Below are 24,445 nucleotides of genomic sequence, written 5' to 3'. Positions count from 1 at the left end.
GGGAAGAAATTAGGCGGGAAGATGAGAAGGAAACTGAAGACCAGACTGGGCCAGAAATAGAGAATGGGCCTCACGAAACGTTAGGCCTAACATCAAACCAAAAAGGGCCCAACCTGCGGGAGTCAGTCATTTCGGATGAAAATGAATTGGAGGAAAGGTCGAACTCTAGGCACAAGCTGTTAATACCGAGAGAAGCACGTAGATGGAAACGGAAGGCCAGAGAGCAGCAAAGGCCAGTAGCTACTTCCATTTCTACAAGATCCCAAGGAGTCAAACGAGGTATAGAGGTAAGTCTTTCAAACACTATCTCTCAAAAGAAAGCAAAGAAATATGGTGTGGTGGACCTGTTGAATTTGAATAATGATTATTCTGAGAAGGTGGTGGCTGCGAGTCAGCCCCAACAGAAGCAATGAAAATCATAAGCTGGAACTATCGGGGGCTTGGGAACCCCCGAACAGTTCAAATCCTTCGATTACTAGTGAAGGAGAAGTTACCCGATGTGGTTTTTATTATGGAAACTAAACTAAACTATGTGAGATCAAATAGGATTGCAAAGTCTTTGAATTTTGAAGGGTGTTGTGTCAGCGAGGCCGTTGGTAGAAGTGGAGGGCTCATTCTGATGTGGAAACAAAAAGACTTACTTGAGTTAGTAAATTTCTCAAGATATCATTTTAATGTGATGGTTAAAGATGGTTTCAGTAGTTTTAGTTGGTTGTTGACATGTTTTTATGGGCATCCGAATGCTTCTTTAAGAAAATATACTTGGAGCCTACTCTCTTCTTTCAAACCTGGTGAGGAGGGGTGGGTGGTGATTGGTGACTTTAATGAGATTTTATATAACAATGAGAAGGCAGGGGGAAATTACAGAAGTGAATATCTCATGAGAAGTTTCAAAAAGGTTCTAGAGGAGGGAAACCTGTTTGATTTAGGGTGGAAAAGAAACAAGTTCACGTGGTGCAACCATCATGAAGATGAGTCTTTTACCAATGAAAGATTAGATAGAGTCCTTGCCAATTCGAGGTGGAAAGCTTTTTACTCAAAGGTTTCAGTGGAAACACTTCCAACTATCTGCTCATACCACAGCCCAATACTATTTGATTGTAGTATTGAGAGGTGTTTAGAAGCCAGATACTTCTTTCCTTTTAAATATGAAGCCAATTGGAGTAAGGAAGAGGGGTGTAGTGAGACTGTTGGGGCAGCTTGGCATGGTAGTAGTGGAGGAGAGACTGGTTTGACCAGGATTTTAAAAAAGCTGGATAGAACAAGAAGGGGGCTTCAAAGTTGGAGCAAAAATATGGTTAGAGATAGAAACACAGCTATTAAGGAAAAAACTCAGCTTTTGGGTGAATTGCAGAGCTGAGCAGATTCCAGTACTATGAATGAACAAAAAAGTATACAGAAAGAGCTGGATTTTTTGTTGGAGCAAGAAGACACAAGATGGAGGCAGAGGGCAAAGAGGCATTGGTTGATGGGGGGAGATAGAAATACAAAATTCTATCATGCTTGTGTCAATCAGAGAAGAAAGAAGAACAACATCACAAAAATAAGAGATGGGGAAGGGACAGAGTTGAGTAAAAGGGAAGATATAGCTGCAGGTTTTAAGGATCTCTTCATAGCAATCTATAAGTCAACAGCTCCTAGTTCAGCTTGTATTGAGCAATGTATCCAGGGAATTGAACCGAGAGTTACAGGTGATATGAAACAAGGGTTGGAAAGGGATTTTACAAAAAGGGAAGTGGAGGTAGCCCTAAAACAGATGTCTCCTTTCAAGTCTCCAGGTCCAGATGGATTCAGCGCAGGGTTTTTTCAAGATCATTGGGAGATAGTGGGTCCTGAGATCTCAAAAGCTGTCCTAGATTACTTCAGATCAGGTCACTTACCAAGGGATTTAAACCACACACATTTGGCTCTAATTCCGAAGTCTAGCTCACCTATCTCAGTACATGATTTTAGGCCAATTTCTCTTTGCAATGTGGTTTACAAGCTCATCTCCAAGGTCTTAGCTAATAGAATGAAAGGTATGCTAGATAAGGTGATTTCGGGGAACCAAAGTGCATTCATTCCTAGAAGGCTGATAACAGATAATATTATGGTGGCTTATGAGGTTCTTCATTCAATGCAGACAAAACAGAAGGGTAGAGAAGGATCTATGGCAATAAAGCTAGATATGTCAAAAGCCTATGATAGGGTGGAGTGGGATTTTCTGGAGGCTATGTTACTAAGGCTGGGTTTTGGACAGAGATGGACAGATTTATTGATGAAATGTGTAAAATCTTTCTCATATTCAATAATCATAAATGGAACTCCGGGAGAGTCTTTTATACCATCAAGAGGTCTAAGGCAAGGTGATCCCTTATCACCTTATCTATTCTTGTTTTGTGTGGAAGGACTAAGTGCCTTGTTTCATCATGCTGAAAGTAGAGGACAGATTAGGGGGGTGGCAGTAGCAAGGGGTGGTTCCAGGATTAATCATCTTCTGTTTGTAGATGATTGTGTGATATTCTGCAGGGCAAGGATAGTAGAATGGTACATAATCTATGATATGCTGGTTCGGTATGAAAAAGCTTCAGGTCAGACTTTAAACAAGGAAAAAACTAGTGTATTTTTCAGCTCCAACACAAGAGGGGAAACAAGGGACTTTATCTTACAACAAGTTAATGGCTTGAGGTGCAACAATTATAATAAGTACTTGGGCCTACCTACAGTGGTTGGAAGATCAAGATACAACTCTTTTAGAGGTCTGAAGGATAGGATATGGAAGAAAATAACTAGCTGGAAGACAAGTTTTCTATCAACAGCAAGCAAGGAAGTCTTGATTAAAAGTGTTCTTCAGGCAATACCAGCATATGCCATGAGTGTTTTTAAGCTACCAGATATTTTGCTAAAGGAAATTGAAGCTTTATTAGCCAAATTCTGGTGGAATAACAAACGAGAAGGGAGAGGCATACACTGGAAAATATGGAAGTTCTTGGGGTCTTTTAAAAATCAGGGGGGCTTAGGTTTCAGGGACCTTAACTGTTTTAATAAAGCCCTTCTAGCAAAACAACTGTGGAGAATTTTGAAGGAACCGAACTTGTTAGTCTCTCAAATCTTCAAGCAAAAGTATTTTCAGCAAAGTGACCTAATGGAAGCTAAGCTAAGAGGTTCACCCTCTTATGTGTGGAGAAGTCTATGGGGCAGCTTGGGGTTGATAAAGGCAGGTATGGTTTGGAGGGTGGGGAATGGAAAGAATATTAACATCTGGAAAGATAAGTGGATACCTTGTCCACTGACTTATCAGGTTCAAAACCCTATGAACATGTTTGATGTAGAAATCAAAGTGGAAGTGCTGATTGATGAAGGTACAAAATCATGGAAAGAAGAGGTTGTTGCTGCTGTTTTTAGAGAAGAGGAAGCACGAGTGATCATGTCAATTCCTTTGAGCAATAGAGGAGCAAGTGACAGAAGAATATGGACTGCCTCAGCTAGAGGGGTTTTTTCAGTCAAAAGTGCATATGCGCTGGAGTGTACTCTACAGAAAAGGAACGAGGGTGGTACATCTTTCAGCGGGGTTGCTAATAGGCAGTGGAAAAGAATTTGGGATCTTAAGGTACCAGGCAAAGTAAAGATGATGGTATGGAAGTGTGCAAATAAGATTCTTCCAACTAGAGATAACCTCTTCAGGAAAAATATTTTGAAGGACAATACCTGCCCTGTTTGCTTGAGTGAACCCAAAACTGTGGTGCATGTGTGCTGGGGGTGTTCTGCTGCAGCAGATGTGTGGGGTGGGATTTCCGTGTTCAGGAAATGGAGAAGAGACTTCTATGATTTTCAGGCCCTGTGGGAGGAGATGGGAACGAAACTAAAACAGGAGGAGCTAGAGCTGGCTGCTACTGTCATACATAGCATCTGGTTGAGGAGAAATGAAATGGTTTTCAATGGTAATTTTTAGGCTCCGAATGCAGTCATAGCTAAGGCACAAGCTGATTACTTTGTGTATAGGGAGGTGCAGGAAGGAGTTCCTGGGGCAGCAGCTAGAATTCATATTAGTGACTCCAGGCAGGTTTGGAATCCTCCTGTATGGCCTTGGTACAAGGCAAATTTTGATGTAGGTTTTGATAGAGATAGGGGAAGAATGGGGATAGGGGTGGTTGTAAGGGATTCGGAGGGGGCTTTGATTGGGAGTCTGGTTGCACCGAAGAGGAATGTCACCTCGGCTTTCCAAGCAGAGTGTCATGCTCTTCATAGAGCAATGGTCTTCTGTACTGAACTGGGTTTGATGCATGTATGTTTTGAAGGGGATGCAAAAGTTGTGGTTGATGCTGTAAATTCAGAAACAGAAGACAACTCTTGGGATGGCCAGCTAATTGAAGACATTCGACAGCTTAAGGCAGCCTATCCTGTGTGGAAACTGGTTTTTGTCCGAAGATCTGTAAATGCTAGTGCTCATGTAGCAGCTAAGTTAGCAGTAAATTTTTCTTGTGAAAGTGTATGGCTGGAGGATGGCCCAAGTGAGGTTAGAAGATCCATTATGGATGAGTTAGTGTGTAACGAACTAATTCAATCTTAGTAATGAATTTGTCTTTCCTTTCAAAAACAAAGAAGTCTGAGTTATCTGACATGAGCCGACAAAGTTCTCAATTAATGTATGTACGGCTCGAACGTACATGATAGAATTAAGGAAAACATTATATTCACGTAAGATTTCTACCGAAATCATCTATCGAAAATGTTTTTTATTTTTTATTTTTATTTAGTGATTAAGTAGACATTTTTTTAATGAATTTGTAATTATTTTTATTTTTTAAAAATATCTAAATAATTTTAAAAATGGTGAAATAAAATATAAGAAATAAAAACTAAAAAAATTTAAAGTGATCAGTAAAAATTATCTATAAAAATGATATGTGGACATAGCAAGGTCCTGAAATTAAAAGGAAAATACTACTCCATTTAAACCGAAAGTTTATATCGAATCACATTTTATTTTTTTATTTAATGATTAAGAAAATATTTTAAATAAATTTTTGACTTTTTTTTTAAATGTTAAATATTTTTAAAAAATTAAAAAAAAAAGAAAAAAAAAGCTTTATCGTGACGATTCTCTGTAAGAATAGTATGTGGACATAGCATTGTCCAGATTAAAAACAATTATGCTTGCAAACCTTGCATGCAGTTGATCAACGCCACAGGCCTCCTAGCTAATGTCACAATATTTGATCATTTGTGCGAGTTAGAAATTTAAACAATCTCCTATAAATCAAATCTTGTCGTATCATCAATATAAAAAATGTGTTTTCTATAACAACATGTAATAAGACGTCCCTACTACAGCTCTATCTTTTGATTCAGTCGACTGAAACTGTTGACGACGATACTCTCGACGGAGAAAATTCATTTTTGGGCCCCTAATTATTACCCGGCCCACTATAAGGTACAGATTAAACCATGAAAATGTTGCAATATCATGTATCCTAAAGTCTCCAAGGCAGGTTTAAAAAGTGGGACAAAATGAAAATTTTGTTAATAATAATAAAATAATTTAAATAAGATAAAATGAAATTAGATGAGAATTTTATGTCTTATCCATTGTCCCAAACCCATCCTTTTTTAATCTAAAAGCATATATTCTACCACAATTTTTCTAAAAGAAATACTGAAAAGCATAATTCTTTAAATATATAAAACCAAAATATAATTAAATATATCAAAATGGGAAAATAAATTTTATGTAAAAAATAACTAAAATTAGAAACAACTAATTGGCATGTATGAAAAAAAAAATCGATATTTATCATGTAAAATGCATGCAACATATAATGTAATTCCCTACATATTACATTATTTGGTATTTATACATTACATTACAAAATACAAAATTACAATTTATGAAAATTACATATCTAATAGTCCTATCTTACTGTAGGACCCATGAAAATGAAGAAAACTCAAGAGGAAAAATAGATGAATAAACATAAAAAAGGTCATTATTGGTTATCTAGAGGAGAAACAATAGCTTAACGATCTCAAGCAAAACAATCGAAGATTCTTTATATAAGAAAAAAGAAGTTGCACATATGATATATGGCATGAATAACATGAAAACACTCAAGCATGCTTGTGTTACCTAACTCCATGTATAAGCCTCCTCGGCAATGCATTCAGACTGTGAAGTTGGGTTGGAAAGAACAAAAATAATAGGTTTCTACAAGTAGTAGGCATGCACAACAGTCAGCTCCTTTAGGGTGTAAATACAATTTCCCTAACATAAAGGCAGCTATATGGACAGGAGGATCTATAATATTTGATTTATCAAACTCGTTTTGAACTTGGGTCCATAAATACGTGCCTCCTTAAAGAATGCCCATTTCCCCATCTCCCAACCCTTCAAACCGGTAAAGCAGATCTAGCCAAACAATTACAACTAACAAAATAATAACAACAAAGAATCTAAGCTAAACAAAACTCTAACAAATAAAACCCAAAAAGAAAAGAGCCGATCTAGCCAACCAAAACACTACTCACGCACTACCACAACATAACAAGTTATAGATCTGGGCGAAAAAATAAAACCCAAAAAGAAAAGAGTAGATATAGCCAAACGGCAGCCTCTGCTAGTCACCGGTAACGATGGCTAGGGTTTCAGCTTCCCCAACACACTCTTGATACGAAAGAAACCTCCCCCCATGGAGAAAAGATCTAAATGCTCAAGAGAGAGAGAGAGAGAGAGAGAGAGAGAGAGGAACGTACCGAGAGTTGCGAAAACGCTTCTATGGAGTTGTGGACGGTGGCCTCAAATAACACCGGCGGCGATGGTTGCTGTTTCGATGCGAGAGAGAGAGAGAGAGAGAGAGAGAGAGAGAGAGAGAGAGAGAGAGAGTTAGGGCTTGTTTAATGGGTTATATATATATATATAGAACCTGGGTACCGAATTTTAAATCTGGAACCAGGGTTTCATAACCACCGAGACCGGCTTGGTCCAGACTTTTGTAATGCGGGTTTCGACTTGAATCAAATTCGGGTTGGAACTTGATTAACCGGTTTCCGGACCGGGCCCCAAAAAAATCTGGCCCGGATGAACAGTCCTAGTTGGATGTAATATCGATACATTCATTACATGAGCAATTAATACATCTAACTCATAAAGTGAGCTCTCATGCTCTTTACTTAAGTTTGTAACTTTTTTATTATTATCTCATGTTTCACTTCACTTTAACTTAAGATTGTGACTTTTGTTTCTTTTATGTGTACGTATCTCAACTTAAGTTTGTGACTATTTTATTATTATCTTAGAATACCATTAATATATTTACCTTTTTATTATTCATTTTTATAAATCATCAATTATTCTACATATATATATACATATATAATATGTATTATATGCACATTTACATCTAGCTAGAAAATATGTATATATATATAATATGCCAAAACGGTACATTGGAATATATTTGTGTCAAAATATTTTGTTTTAGTGCTTAAATCAAACTGATCACCAAAACGAAATTTAAAACTTCACTTTTTGAAAGTTCCAAAATATAGGTTCAAAATAAACAAGTTGGGCCCTGTCTTTATTTAGCTTTGCCATTACCTGAAAATAAACATTTTATAACCCATCCTAGGACCTGTAGGATACATTCATGATCCTAACGATAGAAGCGTAGTAAGCCAAATAACAATTTCTTACCCTTTTGTTCTAGTGGTACTTCCTTTCATAGTAGGGTAGTAGTAGTACCCTTATGTTCGGATGATCTTGCGTACCTTAAGATAGGGCTAAGCACTGACCCAATTGGAGTTGGAAATCCCTAATTCCAACTTCGACTTTGACCACTGTAGACTCTGCTTTGACTTTGTCGAGGTCAGAGCAAAATCAAATCCACAACCATCAAATAACAAACTTACAACCAAATAACCCAACAAGCAAAATGACCGAAATCACAAACCCCAAAATCTGGAAGCAAACCAAAGATCTAGAAACAAAATCACCCAAAATCTAGAAGCAAAGACACCATCGAATTTGGAGATCAGTGAGGGACTTATGAAAGATAGAGACCAAGAGGTAGAGGGTAAGAGGCAGAGGGTGAGGGACTTAGGAGAAGGAGCCGGCAATGAGTGGTAGAGGCACACACAAGGACAGCAACGACGAGGGTGAGGTCACGAACGGAAGAGACACGAGAACACACAGAGAGAGAGAGAGAGGCTACACCGACAAAAGAAGAGGGAGAGAGGCGGCGACGAGCTGGGGACTTTAGGGTTAGGTTTTCCTAGAATAGAGAGATCAATGGGAGATTATAATGAAGTGCCAAAGTGATGAGATTGATCGAGGGGTTAAAGTCAGGGCTGGGCAACCGGTCCGGAACCCGGATAACCGGGTTTCGGTTATGGGCACCGGCCCGGAAAACATCCGGGCCGGTGCCCGGTTTCTAAAACCCGGGTGAACCTGATTCGGGTACCAGATTTAAGACCCGGTACCTAATAAAGGGTTAGAATTGCATAATTAAGTTGTTTAAATGACTGATTTATTTTATCAAATAAGGATTGAACACTTAATTATGCATCAAATTCTAATATTGAATGTCAAATTAATTGATGCCAATATTTTTTGCACATCAAAGTCTCATATTTGCCCTTGAAATAATTAAACTATAATATCATTTCATTTATATATTGTAGGGCATTTATGGAAGGAAAGAAAGAATGGGACCTATGAAAAAATAGAGAAATTGATTATGGTTTTATGGAATCTGATCTAATAGAGATCAAATGCAACATCATTTAGATCACACCAACTCACACATGCAGAAAAAAGATCATTCGGACAGCAACCACTCATTCGGACTCACACATGCACACATGCAAACGCAGAGCAGCAAGAGAAGAAATGGACATAGCACATGCAGCAACAAGATCACTCGGATGTGCAGCAGCTGCTACAGCAGGAGAAGAGAAATCACACATGCAGAAAAAGACCACTTTGGACATCACTCATTCAAAATGCACACATGCAGAAAACGTGGGACCAACTCACACATGCAGAGCAACATGCAATACAAATGCAAACCCACAAACTCATTCGGATTCACACATGCAGTAGACTCACACACGCAACACGTTACAGCAGTCAGCAGCTTTTGGACAAAACACCAGCTCACACACGCAGCAAGTTATAGCAGACAGCAGCCTTCGGATAGCAGCACACCACACGTGCTGACCATTGCAAGATAAATAGAACCAAGCACATGGCTGGAAGACAAGCTGTTCACTTCACCTTTCTTGCTTCTGCACATGGAAGTTGAACGTGCAGCAGCAGAGCTTTTTATTTCTTTTTCTTTTTCATGTGGACAGGAAGCAACAACAGCAGGGAATCAGCTATTTATTTAGCTGGAAGCAGCAGCACCGAAGGGGAGGAGGGACAGTTCAGTAGCTGAGCTTGGAAGTTTTTTTTCGTTGGAGTCTTTCGTTCATTGCAGTAGGTAGTCTTGAAGTTTATTTCTTTTCTTCTCGTTAAGAGAGGCGACTGGTATCTAGTTTATTTATTTTATGCTTGCTTGTTATTTTGGATGTTAGCAGTAGATTTTCATAGCTTTCTTTTGGTTTACATTCGGCAGCATAGTATAGTAGATGATGATCTCTTTTCTTTTCCATTTAGCTAGAGGCAGCAGAGTAATTTATTTTTCTTTCTTTCTTTTTCATTTTTAGACAGAGGTAGTAGCAGTGGAGTAGCTTAGTTTTACTTCTTTACCCTTTTCGTTTGGAGTGAAGTCGGCTAGATTAATTTATTTTCTTTCGGTGGTTTTCTTTCTAGACTATGGTTGATTGTTTTTTTTTTTTTCATAACTTGTTTTTTTAGTTTTAGTTTTTTTTCTCGTTCGGTGGTAGAAGAGTTCTTAAGTTTACTTTCTTACGTTTTACAGTTTACGTTTTACGGACAGATTTGAGTCGGCGTCTTCTGTTCGTTTAAGTTCTTGGTTGGTAGATATTCATTTTTCTTCAATCTTCTTTCATTTCAGACGGTGGAACTCTCTTTTATTTTTATTTGTTTTTATTTTATTTCATTTTTTGTGGCGGCTGTTTCAACCTTTACTTTTCATTTTCTTTGGATTAGATAAAACTTTTATATACAGATTCATTTTATTTGGTTTGTTAGTAAATTTGGCTTGTTGTTCTTTTCATTTCAGTTGGGCAGCGTTAAGCTTCATTTAATTTTCTTAAGTTTTATTCATTTATTTAGTTTTGATTTGTTTTATTTACTTGAGCTTTGACAGTTTGAACTGTTGGGTATTTTATAGATCATCTATTTTGCATTTTAAGATTTATTCTATGTTAGTGTTTTCTTTAATTTTTAATATGAGTTTACTTAGATTACTTTTTATTGCTAGAAATATCAAGGCCTCTCTCAGTTGTTTGTTAATGTGTGTTCGGCTAGTAAAGTAGAAAATCCCTTAGGAAAATATTGCAAATCTTGAGCTTATCTTTTTATCTTCCGATTATCAATGCCTTGATTGGGTTGTTAATCGAGAAAATTATTTAGAATCCAAAATAAAGAGAGCCTCATACCCAACCCAAGTGTTCGTTAATTTGTTTTTCTTTTTAGAAACTCTAATTTCAACTTCGATTATCTTTTTGCATTGCATTTGAATTTTATTTTCATCTCTCATACTTAATTCATTTGTTACTCACAAATCTCTTATACATTTTGATAACCCATTGTCCCTATGGAATACGATTCTGGACTTATCCTTGATACAACTTGACACTTCTACACTTGGGAGCACATTACACCACGAGTCCAATTTTTTGTGCCGTTGCCGGGGACAACTGGTGCTTATTAGAGCATTCCTCTACTGCTGAGAGGATATTGTGAAGCTTTGAACCTTTTCACAGCCTGGGTGACATCTAATCTTTTCCCCTTCTCTCTGTTTATTTTTCGTGTTCTTTGATTATCTGCTCTTGTTTGTTTGACTGGTTGGACTAGAGACCATACATCTCGACTATTTAGGACAGAATCATTGACATCTTTTAGCTCTGCATCATCTTCTATTGAATCATCATCAGACACTGATAGTATCAGGGCTGAAAATGAGCATCATGATAGGGAACTGGATAATCCAAACAGGACTCTTAGAGAATATCTGCAGCCTATTAGGACTAGCACACCTTCTTGCATCATTTTACCTATTAATGCAAATGCTTTTAATTTCAAACCCGGGATGATTCCATTGTTACCACACTTTCATGGTACAGAATCTGAAAACCCCTATTTGCATATCAAAGAGTTTGAAGAAGTGTGTTCCACATTCGTGGATAGAACATGCACTGATGAGGTCATAAGATTGAAACTGTTTCCATTTTCCTTAAAAGACAAGGCTAAGACATGGTTGAATTCCTTAAGACCAAGATCCATTGGGACTTGGCAAGAAATGCAAACTGATTTTTTAAAGAAATTTTTTCCCATGCAAACTGATTTTATGAGGGATTGCAGCAAAAAATGAGACAATTTGTGGAGACCATGTGTAATGGAGCTAACAAAGAACCTGAGGAAGCCTTTGAATATTTTGATTATCTAGCTGAAAATGCACAATCATGGGATACATCTGATGTTTATAATAGGTCGGAAAGTTCAAGGACAATTTCAGGGGGTGGGAAATATAATCTGAGAGAAGTAGATGATTTGAATGCTAGGTTGGCTATGATTTCTAAGAAATTAGAAACCATAGAACTGAAGAAAGTGAATGAAGTACAAGCTGTACCTCAGATTACCTTGAACTGTAATATTTGTGAAAGCCAAGGGCATTCAACTAATGATTGCCCAACCATTCCAGCTTTTAAAGAAGTTCTTTTGGATCAATCTAATGCTGTTAATATGGTTGCTAAATCTTTTTCAGGTCCTTATTCCAACACCTACAATTCGGGATGGAGAAATCATCCTAATTTCAGTTGGAGAGGTGATCAAGCTGCTTTACCTGCACCCAACATAGCTAGTCCTTCACAAATTGTACCCTACACTACCCCAGGAGGTCCAGGACCATCTCAATATGCCAACCACATGGTGCCAGCCCAAAAAAAGAACCTTGAAGACAATTTCCAGCAATTATCCACCAACTTCTAGCAGCTGTCCACTAATTTTCAGCAATTCATGCAAAGCCAAGCTGCTATCAGCAATCAAAATTCACAAGCCATTGCTGAGATTCGTGGGTCAGTCACAAGGTTGACTACAACCATGAGTGCTCAAGAGAAAGGGAAGTTTCCTGCACAATCTCAGCTTAATCCCCAAGGTCAAAACCACCAATTTCAAAATATGGCAGGAGATTCAAATGTCAAGCAAGTCAAGGCTATTACAACCTTGAGAAGTGGTAAGGTGATTGGCATTCCAGCTCAAGAGGTAGAAAAGAATGGTAACACTTCTAAACCTCCTTCTAAAAATGAGGAACATGATCCTTTGAAATCTGAAAGTGTCCCAAGCACTACACTTGCACCTTTTCCTCAAAGGTTAGCCCCTTTGCACAAAGATAAGCATCACACGAAAATTCTTGAAATTTTTAAGCAAGTTAGGATTAATATACCATTGTTAGATGCTATTCAACATATTCCTACCTATGCTAAATTTTTAAAGGATTTATGTACCGTAAAAAGAAAATTGAATGTGCAAAAGAAAGCTTTTCTTACTGAGCAGGTTAGTGCTATTATCCAAACCAACACTCCTCCCAAATACAAGGACCCAGGATCCCCTACCATAGCTTGCATGATAGGGAGCTCAAAAATAGGCCAAGCATTATTAGACTTAGCTTCAAGTGTGAACTTATTGCCTTATAATGTTTATGTTCAGCTTGGATTGGGTGAGTTGAAATCTATTTCTATCACATTGCAGTTGGCTGATAGGTCTATTAAGATTCCTAGGGGTGTTGTGGAAGATGTTTTGGTTCAAGTAGACAAATTCTACTATCCAGTAGACTTTGTCGTACTCGACATGCAATTGACTAATCATTCTACTTTCCAAGCACCTGTTATCTTAGGAAGACCTTTCTTGGCTACTTCTAATGCACTCATAAATTGTAGAAGTGGAATTTTAAAGTTGAGTTTTGGAAATATGACCCTGGAGCTAAATATTTTTAATCTTTGCAGGCAACTACAAGAAGTTGAAGAAGTTCATGAAGTGAATTTGCTGGAAAATTTCATTGATGAAAATTCTGCACATTACTTTCAACTTATTGATTCTTTAGAGGAATTTGAAGAAGATTTGAAAATATTTGATAATAACTCATCTCTTGTTTCCTCAATAGGTCAGCAAGTTACACCACCATGGAGGCCAAAATTTGAGCAACTTCCACCATTGACATCAACCCTCAAGCCTTCGGAGGAGCAATCCCCAACTTTGGACTTCAAACCTCTTCCATTGGAGTTGAAGTATGCTTTCTTAGGACCACAAAGCACCTTCCCTGTGGTAATTTCTTCTCACTTAACTAGTGAACAAGAAGATAAATTGCTAGATGTGCTTAAGAAGCATAAAAAATCTATTGGTTGGACAATGGCTGATATAAAAGGTATAAGTCCCTTAGAGTGTACCCATAGGATTTATTTAGAAGATGATGCAAAGCCTTCTAGGGAAATGCAAAGAAGGTTGAATCCCACAATGAAGGAAGTGGTTAAAGGTGAGGTGTTGAAATTGCTTGATGTGGGTATCATTTACCCCATCTCGGATTGCAAGTGGGTAAGTCCTATTCATGTAGTTCCAAAAAAATCCGGGCTTACCATTGTTAAAAATGAACAAAGTGAATCGATTCCTACGAGGATTCCTACTGGTTGGCGCATGTGTATAGATTATAGGAAGTTGAATGCCGCCACTAGGAAAGATCATTTTCCTTTGCCTTTTCTTGATCAAGTGTTAGAAAAAGTTGCTGGACATGCCTTTTATTGTTTCTTAGATGAATTCTCCGGTTACTATCAATTAGAAATAGCACCAGAGGATCAAGAAAAGACCACCTTTACTTGTCCTTTTGGTACTTTTGCTTTTAGGAGAATGCCTTTTGGTTTATGCAATGCACCAGCAACTTTTCAAAGATGCATGCTTAGCATTTTTAGTGACATGATTGAGAACACCCTAGAAGTGTTTATGAATAATTTTTCTATATTTGGTGATTCATTTGAGAGTTGCTTAACCAATTTACAAGCTGTTTTGGCCAGGTGTGAAGAGAAGCAATTGCTACTTAATTAGGAGAAGTGCCATTTCATGGTACAACAGGGCATTGTTCTGGGACATATTGTTTCATCTAGAGGACTTGAAGTAGATAGAGTAAAAATTGAGTTGATTTCTAAACTTCCTACACCTAAGTCAATAAAAGACATAAGATCTTTTCTTGGGCATGCGGGTTTTTATAAGAGATTTATCAAAGACTTTAGCTCTACTTCTAAGCCTCTATGTAAGCTATTGATGAATGATGTAAAATTTAATTGGACACCTGAGTGTCAAGAAGCTTTTTGTCGGCTTAAAACTTTGCTAACCACTGCTCCTATTCTTCAACCTCCTGATTGGTCACTTTCTTTTGAAATCATGTGTGATGCAAGTGATTTTGCTATAGGAGCTATTCTTGGACAGCGTAGGAACAAACTTCCTTATGTCATTTACTATGCAAGTAAAATTTTGAATTTTGCTCAAAAAAATTATTCTACTACTGAAAAAGAATTACTTGCTGTGGTATTTGCTTTAAAGAAGTTTTCGTGCATATATTCTTGGTTCTCCTATAGTCATCTTTACTGACCATGCAACTCTCAAGTATTTATTGACAAAGAAAGATGCAAAACCAAGGTTGATTAGATGGATACTTTTACTCCAGGAGTTCAATATTATCATCAAGGACAAGAAAGGAGTAGAGAATGTTGTAGCCGACCATTTGTCCAGGCTCACAGTTGCTGAAACTGAACAACCGACACCTGTTCTTGATTCTTTTCCTGATGACCATCTTATGTTAGTTGAAAATTTACCTTGGTTTGCTGATATAGTAAATTTCTTGGTGACAAGACAAACACTGCCTCATTGGAGCGCTCAAGATATACGGAAATTCATGCATGAGGTGAGATTGTTCTTCTATGATGATCCTTACCTTTTCAAGTATTGTTCAGATCAAATCATTAGGAAGTGTGTGCCCAATGATGAAATTTCTGGTGTCTTAAATTTTTGCCATACGGAAGCTTGTGGTGGGCATTTTTCAGCCCACAAAACAGTGGCCAAAATTCTTCAAAGCGGATTTTATTGGCCAACTATGTTCAAGGATGCCTTTAGTTTTTGTAAAACTTGTGAACCTTGTCAGAAATTAGGAGGAATCATTAGGAGAAATATGATGCCTACGCAACCCATACTAGTGATTGAAATTTTTGATTGTTGGGGGATAGATTTTATGGGACCATTTCCTTCTTCTTATGGCTATTTATACATTTTGCTTGCTGTTGACTATGTTTCTAAGTGGGTTGAGGCAGTCCCTTGCAAATCTAATGATCATCAAGTTGTTTTAAAATTTTTGAAAGAAAACATTTTTGCAAGGTTTGGCATGCCCAAAGCCATAATCAGTGATAATGGCACCCACTTTTGTAACAAGCATTTCTCGGCCTTAATGAAGAAGTATGGTATCCATCACAAAATCTCTACTCCATATCATCCTCAAACCAATGGACAAGCTGAACTAGCAAATAGGGAGATTAAAAACATTCTTGAAAAAACAATTAACCCAAACAGGAAGGATTGGTCTTTGAGATTGTCTGATGCCTTGTGGGCTTATAGAACAGCCTTTAAAATCATTTTGGGCATGTCTCCATATAGACTAGTGTATGGTAAGGCTTGCCATTTGCCTGTAGAGTTGGAACATAGAGCGTATTGAGCCATTAAGCAATGCAATTTTAACATTGATAAAGCTGGTTGTGTGAGAAAATTGCAGTTGTCTGAGTTGGATGAGTTGAGGAAGGATGCCTACAACAACTCTAAGTTGTCCAAAGAAAGAATGAAGAACTTCCATGACAAACACATCCAACGTAAGACTTTTGAGCCTAATCAAAAAGTGTTCTTGTACAACTCTCGGTTACACTTGTTCCCTGGTAAGTTAAGGTCTCGATGGAGTGGGCCTTATGTGGTACAAACTGTTTTTCCTCATGGTGCTATAGAGATAATGAATCCTATCAATGGTAACATTTTTAAGGTGAATGGTCAATGGCTCAAGCCTTTTATTTCTAACTTTGCACCTGAGGAATCTACTCTACATTTGCTTGATCCTAATTGATGGTTCTTGATCTATCCATATCTTTTCATTGTTTTCTTTTGTTCTTCAGTTTTTATTTTTTTATTTTGGCTGCATTCCTTTCAAAGCTATCCAGGTACTTCCTTTTCCTCTTTCCTTTAGTTTTTCTATGAATTTTCAGTTCTTCTTTTAGTTATTTTGCCCCTTAACTGCTCTCTTTGTGTAAATTCTTTCGTTTCTCTTGCATCATTGAGGACAATGCTACAATCTAGTTGGGGGGTAAAAGAGAATTTATTTCTCTGTTTGCATGCCTTAGACATATTTTGGTCCACTAGATTTGTTGAGGTCATGGGACATATGGAATGTAGTGCAAAAAAGAGTATATGTCAAAAGAGGTATTTATCCATTTTATTTAGTTGTTAAACCAAGGGAAAGATGTTAAAAGTTTTGCTAAAACACACACAAGGAAGGCCTAGAAAGACTACATTGAGTCATTGTTGGTTGATTTACACTTCAATTGTTTGAGACTCTAATGAACCATATCCTAATGGCTTAGGAAGAAATCTGAAATGAATTAAATGAGAAAAGGGACAAGCCAGGGATCCAAAAAAAAAAAAAAAATCCTTTAGGTAGACTAGTTGTAAGGGCTGACTTGTGAAAGTGTGGGTAGGCACACATTTATAGGTCCAATTACCCCACTAGGAAATCTAAAAACATAAAAAAACAAAAATTACATTTGTGTAGTGGAAAAGGCCGCCTATTACCGGGGTCCTTACAAAAAAAAAAAAAAAAGTAAGCGCCTTTCAAAGTGTAATAGCGTGAAAGCCGCCACTACAATGGTTTTGAATTAGAGTAAGACCATGTGATTTTCTCAGATTGGTTGTTGTGATTGAAATTGTTAATATCTCTTGGTAGTCGATCTTGGAATTCTAACCCCATTTCCATGCACTTGAAAGAAAGCAAGCTTTGTTACATGTAATTCCCTTGGTTGATTAACTAAATGGTGCATAAATCTCTCAGTTGATACAAAATTCATATTAATTTATATCCAGTGTTCTTAAACTCAACAAGTCTATTTCATGGCATGTGATCCTCGAACTTCTTTTGAAATTGTAGTTGGAAATCTCACCTTCGCATGAATTCGTTCACTTTATTTGCTAGAGTCTAGCAAAAAGCTAGTTGGGGCGTGTGATAAAGGGTTGGAATTGCATAATTAAGTTGTTTAAATGAGTGATTTATTTTATCAAATAAGGATTGAACACTTAATTATGCATCAACTTCTAATATTGAATGTCAAATTAATTGATGCCAATATTTTTTGCACCTCAAAGTCTCATATTTGCCCTTGAAATACTTAAACTATAATATCATTTCATTTATATATTGTAGGGCATTTATGGAAGGAAAGAAAGAATGGGACCTATGAGAAAATAGATAAATTGATTATGGTTTTATGGAATCTCATCTAATAGAGATCAAATGCAACATCATTCAGATCACACCAACTCACACATGCAGAAAAAAGATCATTTGGATAGCAACCACTCATTCGGACTCACACATGCACACATGCAGACGCAGAGTAGCAGGAGAAGAAATGGACGTAGCACATGCAACAACAAGATCACTCGGATGTGCAGCAGCTGCTACAGCAGGAGAAGAGAAATCACACATGCAAAAAAAGACCACTTCGGACAGCACTCATTCGAAATGCACACATTGAAAATGTGGGACTAGCTCACACATGTAGACCAACATGCAATACACATGCAAACCCACAAACTCATTTGGATTCACACATGCAGTAGACTCACACACGTAGCATGTTACAGCAGACAGCAGCTTTCAGACAAAACACCAGCTCACACACGCAGCAAATTATAGCAGACAGCAGCCTTCGGACAGCAGCACACCACACGTGCTGACCATTGCAAGATAAATAGAACCAAGCACATGGCTAGAAGACAAGTTGTTCACTTCACCTTTCTTGCTTCTGCACATGGAAGTTGAACGTGCAGCAGCAGAGCTTTTTATTTCTTTTTCTTTTTCATGTGGACGGGAAGCAGCAATAGCAGGGAATCTGCTATTTATTTAGCTGGAAGCAGCAGCATCGAATGGGAGGAGGGACAGTTCAGTAGTTGAGCTTGGAAGTTTTTTTTCGTTGGAGTCTTTCGTTCATAACAGTAGGTAGTCTTGAAGTTTATTTCTTTTCTTCTCGTTAAGAGAGGCGGCTGGTATCTAGTTTATTTATTTCATTCTTGCTTGTTATTTTGGACGTTAGCAGCAGATTTTCATAGCTTTCTTTTGGTTTACATTCGGCAACACAGTATAGTAGATGATGATCTCTTTTCTTTTCCGTTTAGCTAGAGGTAGCAAAGTAATTTATTTTTCTTTCTTTCTTTTTCATTTTTAGACAGAGGCAGTAGCAGTGGAGTAGCTTAGTTTTACTTCTTTACCCTTTTCGTTTGGTGTGAAGTTGGCTAGATTAATTTATTTTCTTTCGGTGGTTTTCTTTCTAGACTTTGGTTGATTGTTTTTATTTTCATAACTTGTTTTTTTAGTTTTACTTTTTTTCCTCGTTCGGTGGTAGAAGAGTTCTTAAGTTTACTTTCTTACGTTTTACGGTTTACGTTTTACAGACAGATTTGAGTCGACGTCTTCTGTTCGTTTAAGTTCTTGGTTGGTAGATATTCATTTTTCTTCAATCTTCTTTCATTTCAGACGGTGGAACTCTCTCTTGTTTTTATTTGTTTTTATTTTATTTCATTTCTTGTGGCGGCTGTTTCAACCTCTACTTTTCATTTTCTTTGGATTAGATGAAAATTTTATTTACGGATTCATTTTATTTGGTTTGTTAGTAAATTTGGCTTGTTGTTCTTTTCATTTCCTTTGGGCAGCGTTAAGCTTCATTTAATTTTCTTAAGTTTTATTCATTTATTTAGTTTTGATTTGTTTTATTTACTTGAGCTTTGACCGTTTGAACTGTTGGGTATTTTATAGATCATCTATTTTGCATTTTAAGATTTATTCTATGTTAGTGTTTTCTTTAATTTTTAATATGAGTTTACTTAGATTACTTTTTATTGCTAGAAATATTATGCGTAGCTAATTTCTTAAGCTTGGGTTGTGGAATGGGACGTAATTTGTTTTGAATTCTAGATCGATGCAATATTTTGTTGATAATTATTGATTTCACTATGTTACTAGTCGGATTTAAATTGAAAATAGATTGCGGCTCTTGCTCTTGTTTTGTTGTTGACGTAAGGCACTACAAAAGCTTGAAAACTATCAAGGCCTCTCTCAGTTGTTTGTTAATGTGTGTTCGGCTAGTAAAGTAGAAAATCCCTTAGGAAAATATTGCAAATCTTGAGCTTATCTTTTTATCTTCCGATTATCAATGCCTTGATTGGGTTGTTAATCGAGAAAATTATATAGAATCCAAACTAAAGAGAGCCTCATACCCAACCCAAGTGTTCGTTATTTTGTTTTTTTTTTAGAAACTCTAATTTCAACTTCGATTATCTTTTTGCATTGCATTTGAATTTTATTTTCATCTCTCATACTTGATTCATTTGTTACTCACAAATCTCTTATACGCTTTTATAATCCATTGTCCCTGTGGAATATGATTCTGGACTTATCCTTGATACAACTTGACACTTCTACACTTGGGAGCACATTACACCACGAGTCAGTACCCGGGTTTTTTAAAAATCCAAACCCAGTTCCAAAACGACGCAGTTTTGGCACTGGGTTAATAACCCTTCCAGCCTTCAGCATCTCGATTCCCCCCCCAATCTGACTCTCTCTCTCTCTCTCTCTCTCTCTCTCTCTCTCTCTCTCTCTCTCTCTCTCTCTCTCTCTCTCTCTCTCTCTCTCTCTCAAAGAATCTTCCCGAAACCCTACAAATCATCCCATCGCCGTCATCCACTCATCCCGTCGCCACCGTCATCCCGTCATCGCCGTCATCCCATCGTCGCCGTCATCCTATCATCGTGTCAGGTTAGTTTTTGATAAACTCTTCTTCCATTTCGGTTTCTTTAGTTTATGGTGTGGTTTTTTTAGTGGGTGTGATTTTCTTGGTGTGGTTTCTAATTTTGGGTGTGATTTGTTTTGGGTTTCTGATTTGGGTGTGATTTGTTTAGGGTTTCTAATTTTGGGTGTGATTTGTACAAATTTTGCTGCTATTTTATTCATGTCTAGTGTATACGTACTGGTTAGATTCTTAATTTATATAAGCCTCCCCTTCATTTTAGAGATACCAACTCTCAAACACGAATACGTACTGTATGTATTCTTTGTTCTTTTAAACCACAAGATTATAGCGAGCCTTATGTATCATAACAGTGCTGTATCTCAGCTGGATGAACTGTAACTTCTTTAATCCCTAAATAATATATAGTGAAATAGGCTCATATACATTATATGCATGCATGGCCGAAGTGTAGTGTATGTTGTTCTGATTAAAATATCATGTATATTGAAGAAATCTATGTTCTAATATAAAGTGGGATTATATATGGATTAATGAAAATAAATAATGCTTCATGAACCCTTCTAACTCAACATTTATTACAACAAAATTGACATATTGTACCTATATCTTACCAAAATTCTGTAGAGTGTTTTAAGAAGACAATATAATATTTCTTTAGACTAAGTGGACAGGCTCCATTTCTGAAGGATATCCACATGACCACTTCATCCCTTTTCCCCTGTTTATAATACATCATACTTCAAAATTAAAACTCTTGGCACCTGGACTGAGTATATATGTGAACGTTCTTAAGGGTTTGTTGTATATATGTGATTCTTTTTTGAAGTTGTGGTCCTTAATGATCTTTGTAGAAGCATTCTTGAACGCAATGAGCTCAAATCTATTCAATGGTCAGTAGGGGCAGTAAGTAATTCTCTCTCCCCCCTGGCACGCACACACTCTCCCACACAATATTCCTCAAGTGAAGTAAATCCACAGGCTTTGAGAGGCATCTAACTGTCATATATATTTAAGTCATTGATTGAAAACAATGAAACACATTAGTTTAAGTGAAGACAACTTGAGCTCTTCAACACATTAGTTTGAGCTCTTCAACACGCTGCAGTGTGAGTAAGTGCCTCATAAATTGTGCTCCTTTGCTGGTCTTTCCATGTATTGGTGGAATTTTCCAAATGAAATGGCAGTTATCTATATAATTTTAAGTGCTCATGTAAAATATCTGGTGTATTAAAAAATGGGATAAACTACAATTGGTGATATCCATTTGAAATGTGGGTCTCATCCATTTTCACCTATACACAGAAGTTTTTGTCAATTAAGATAATCAACAAGGTCAAGGGTTCTTATAAAAGTTATATCAAAGGGGAAGTTTTGAGTCAATAGCTCTTTTATATGGACTATAGAGTTGCTGTATTTTTGTCCTGGTGTTAATGTAATGTACGTGTGCCAGTATCTATTAGTTGTTATGCCTTCAAACTCACCTCCTTTTGAGTTTCAAGAGTTTCTTTGTCATACTTGTGTTTTAATTTCCTTTTCTTTTTTTCTTTGTTTTTTTTTTTGTAACTTTAACAGATGGAAGAAGATTCTGTGAGTTGTAATGTCGGTATAACCCAAGGGGTTGGCGACTCCTCTTCTATTCCATTGGATGTAGAGGAGCTTAGGACTCTTCCAACCCCTTCTCCATCCACACATACACAAGAACCTACCAGTTCCATCCCACCTTTACCCAAGAAATCCAAAAAAAATGGTTAAGGACCAAACCAATTAACATTCAGGATTTGGAAGAATACATACAGTCGATGGACCTTGAAGGTAAGTTTGAAACGTGAAATATTTTTTTTAATATCTATCTAATTCAGTTTATTATTTATCTAACTCAATTTTTAATTTTTTTTTAGACGATCATCTAGCTTCATCTTCAACTGAGGCTGATGTGAGTCTCCATTCCCATTCATGCTGAAAAGTTTATCCTTGGTTAATCTTCAATGGAGGTAAGAAATTTTGTGCTTGTCCTTGGTTGAGTTCCAAAGAGTTTATTGATTTGGTTTTATCATGCAGGTTCTGCATATTTTGTGCTTGTTTGCTGGTTCTAGGGGCCCCCATATCTCAGATATTTGAAGACCTAGTTCTGCATATTGATAGAACCATAGCCTTTGAGGCTTCACTGGATTGACTTTTTTGGTGTATGAATTTAATTGAGAAACGTGGTAGTTGTATTTGTTAAGTGGGCAGTGAGTGCTGGCGTTACTTCCTAACTGGGCAGTGAGTGCTCTTTAGCTTTGTTAAGTACTTGTTTGTATATTATGTAGGTGTTATTATGGTTTTTGATAAAATAATTGATCCATGGAATGTGCAGTTATTCCCAATCTGTATGGAGTAAGTGGCTCTGTATTGCTTTGGAATCATTTCTAAAGTGATGTGGGTATGGGAACTTGTGTGATTCTTGGCTCTTTTCATTTTCTTCTAGACATGACCCACCCGATTTTGTTTGACATGAAATACGACAATGTCCAAATTCATAATTAAGTAGATGAGGCTGATGAATATGTTAACTGGGTTGTACTAATTATCATCATTTGTTTTTAATTTATATTGTTTTTGCCTTTTCCATGATCTGGATCGAGAAGGACTTGACATGATACAATTGATTCCATGCCTGTCTGAACAATTGCCCAATGATCTATTGAGTGATCTCTTGATATGACTGGTTGGTCTCAGCACATCTACCCGAGTGTTAGATGTCCAGATTCATAATTAATTAGATGAGGCTGATGAACATGTTAACTGGGTTGTACTAATTATCATCATTTGCTTTTAATTTATATTGTTTTTGCCTTTTTCATGATCTGGATCGAGAAGGACTTGACATGATACAATTGATTCCATGCCTGTCTGAACCATTGCCCAATGATCTATTGAGAGATCTCTTGATATGACTGGTTGGTCTCAGCACATCTACCCAAGTGTTAGATGTCCAGATTCATAATTAATTAGATGAGGCTGATGAATATGTTAACTGGGTTTTACTAATTATCATCATTTGTTTTTAATTTATATTGCTTTTGCCTTTTTCATGATCTGGATCTAGAAGGACTTTCAAAGTTTCTTTTCAGTTATCCAGAATGCCACCATGTTTTTCAGCAAGTTTAATGCATGCACCTAACAACTTTTTTCAGTCCAAAATGATTGAAACAATGCAAAAGATGAAGTTCTCCAACACTTTTTGTTTCAACACCATCCAAGCTAAAATAGCTTTTACTGAAAAAAAATTAATAATATAGGCTTCGTTAAAAAAAAAAAAAAAAAAAAAAAAAAAAAAAAAAAGAAAAAAAAACCCCGGGTATAGGCCGAAACCCTGATTTCCGGGTTGTAAAAATCCGGATCAATCTGGGTTCCAGCCCGAGTCATAACCCGGCTATATCCGGGCTGGAATCCGGGTTCCGAACCGGGTATATCCAGATACCCGGTCCGGTACCAGGTTGCTCAGCCCGAGTTAAAGTTCCTAAGCACGTAAAACTGCATCGTTTTACCATCTAAAAACAACTTCGTTTTACATACTAGTGCAGCTATGTTGAAGTATACAGAGTCATGCTATTTTGACTTTGTTTTGGTCTTTTGGGCTTCTAAACCCTTTTTCTTTCCCTAAAGCTTGTATTGGGTTCTTTTTTACCCTAAGCCCTAAACCAATTTTAATCTTTGTTTTAGCCATAAGTTTTTTATTTATGATTTTTATAATTTTCTTATCACTATTTTAATTCTTAGTATTTATTACTAACAATTACTATTTAACTATCTAATTACATGTTATTAACTTAATATAATATTTTATACTTTTTTTTTATGAGGAGCGAAGATCACATGTCCAATAGTGACCTCTTCTCGATTTTATTAATAAAAAAACCCTCACTTGTGACGAAGGAATACCATGAAAAACAATCCATCACACTTGAGGTATACCTCAGATGCCAAAAATTCCAAAAAGACATAGCCCAATACATCAACAAAATTCATAAACGTAAATATGGCAATTCCCAACTATCCGTTCACAACAATCCTCTAAGCATGCCACTCCCTACAATATTTTATACTCATGTCTAACTTATTCCTATTATAGACTTATACTATAGTGTTTAATATGATGTTATTATACTAAACTTAAAGTATTACAAGTTATTATATTAATTTCTAACTTATTTCTAACGTAATTATATACTAGACTTAGTATTATATGTTATTATACTAG

General features: G+C 36.7%; 1 protein-coding gene and 1 pseudogene across 1 annotated transcript; both read left to right on the top strand.

Annotated features, from left to right (window-relative positions):
• The first annotated feature begins 409 nt into the window (after nt 1–409).
• Nucleotides 410–1,360, top strand: LOC122290989. Its single transcript, XM_043098644.1, has one exon. It carries the CDS (start codon nt 410–412, stop codon nt 1,358–1,360), a length of 951 nt encoding a protein of 316 aa, XP_042954578.1.
• A 15-nt stretch (nt 1,361–1,375) lies between these two features.
• Nucleotides 1,376–24,445, top strand: part of LOC122290988 — a 28,128-nt pseudogene continuing 5,058 nt past the window's right edge.

The sequence above is a fragment of the Carya illinoinensis genome, chromosome 13, assembly GCF_018687715.1.
Source record: "Carya illinoinensis cultivar Pawnee chromosome 13, C.illinoinensisPawnee_v1, whole genome shotgun sequence".
NCBI classification, from domain to species: Eukaryota; Viridiplantae; Streptophyta; class Magnoliopsida; order Fagales; family Juglandaceae; genus Carya; species Carya illinoinensis.
The sequence above is the reverse complement of the archived record's forward strand: the minus strand, read 5'-3'. Positions and strand labels throughout refer to the sequence as shown.

What these genes read in the sequence shown, in the direction of transcription:
- LOC122290989 (XM_043098644.1), top strand. Translation starts at nt 410, where the DNA reads ATGAAAATCATAAGCTGGAACTATCGGGGGCTTGGGAACCCCCGAACA.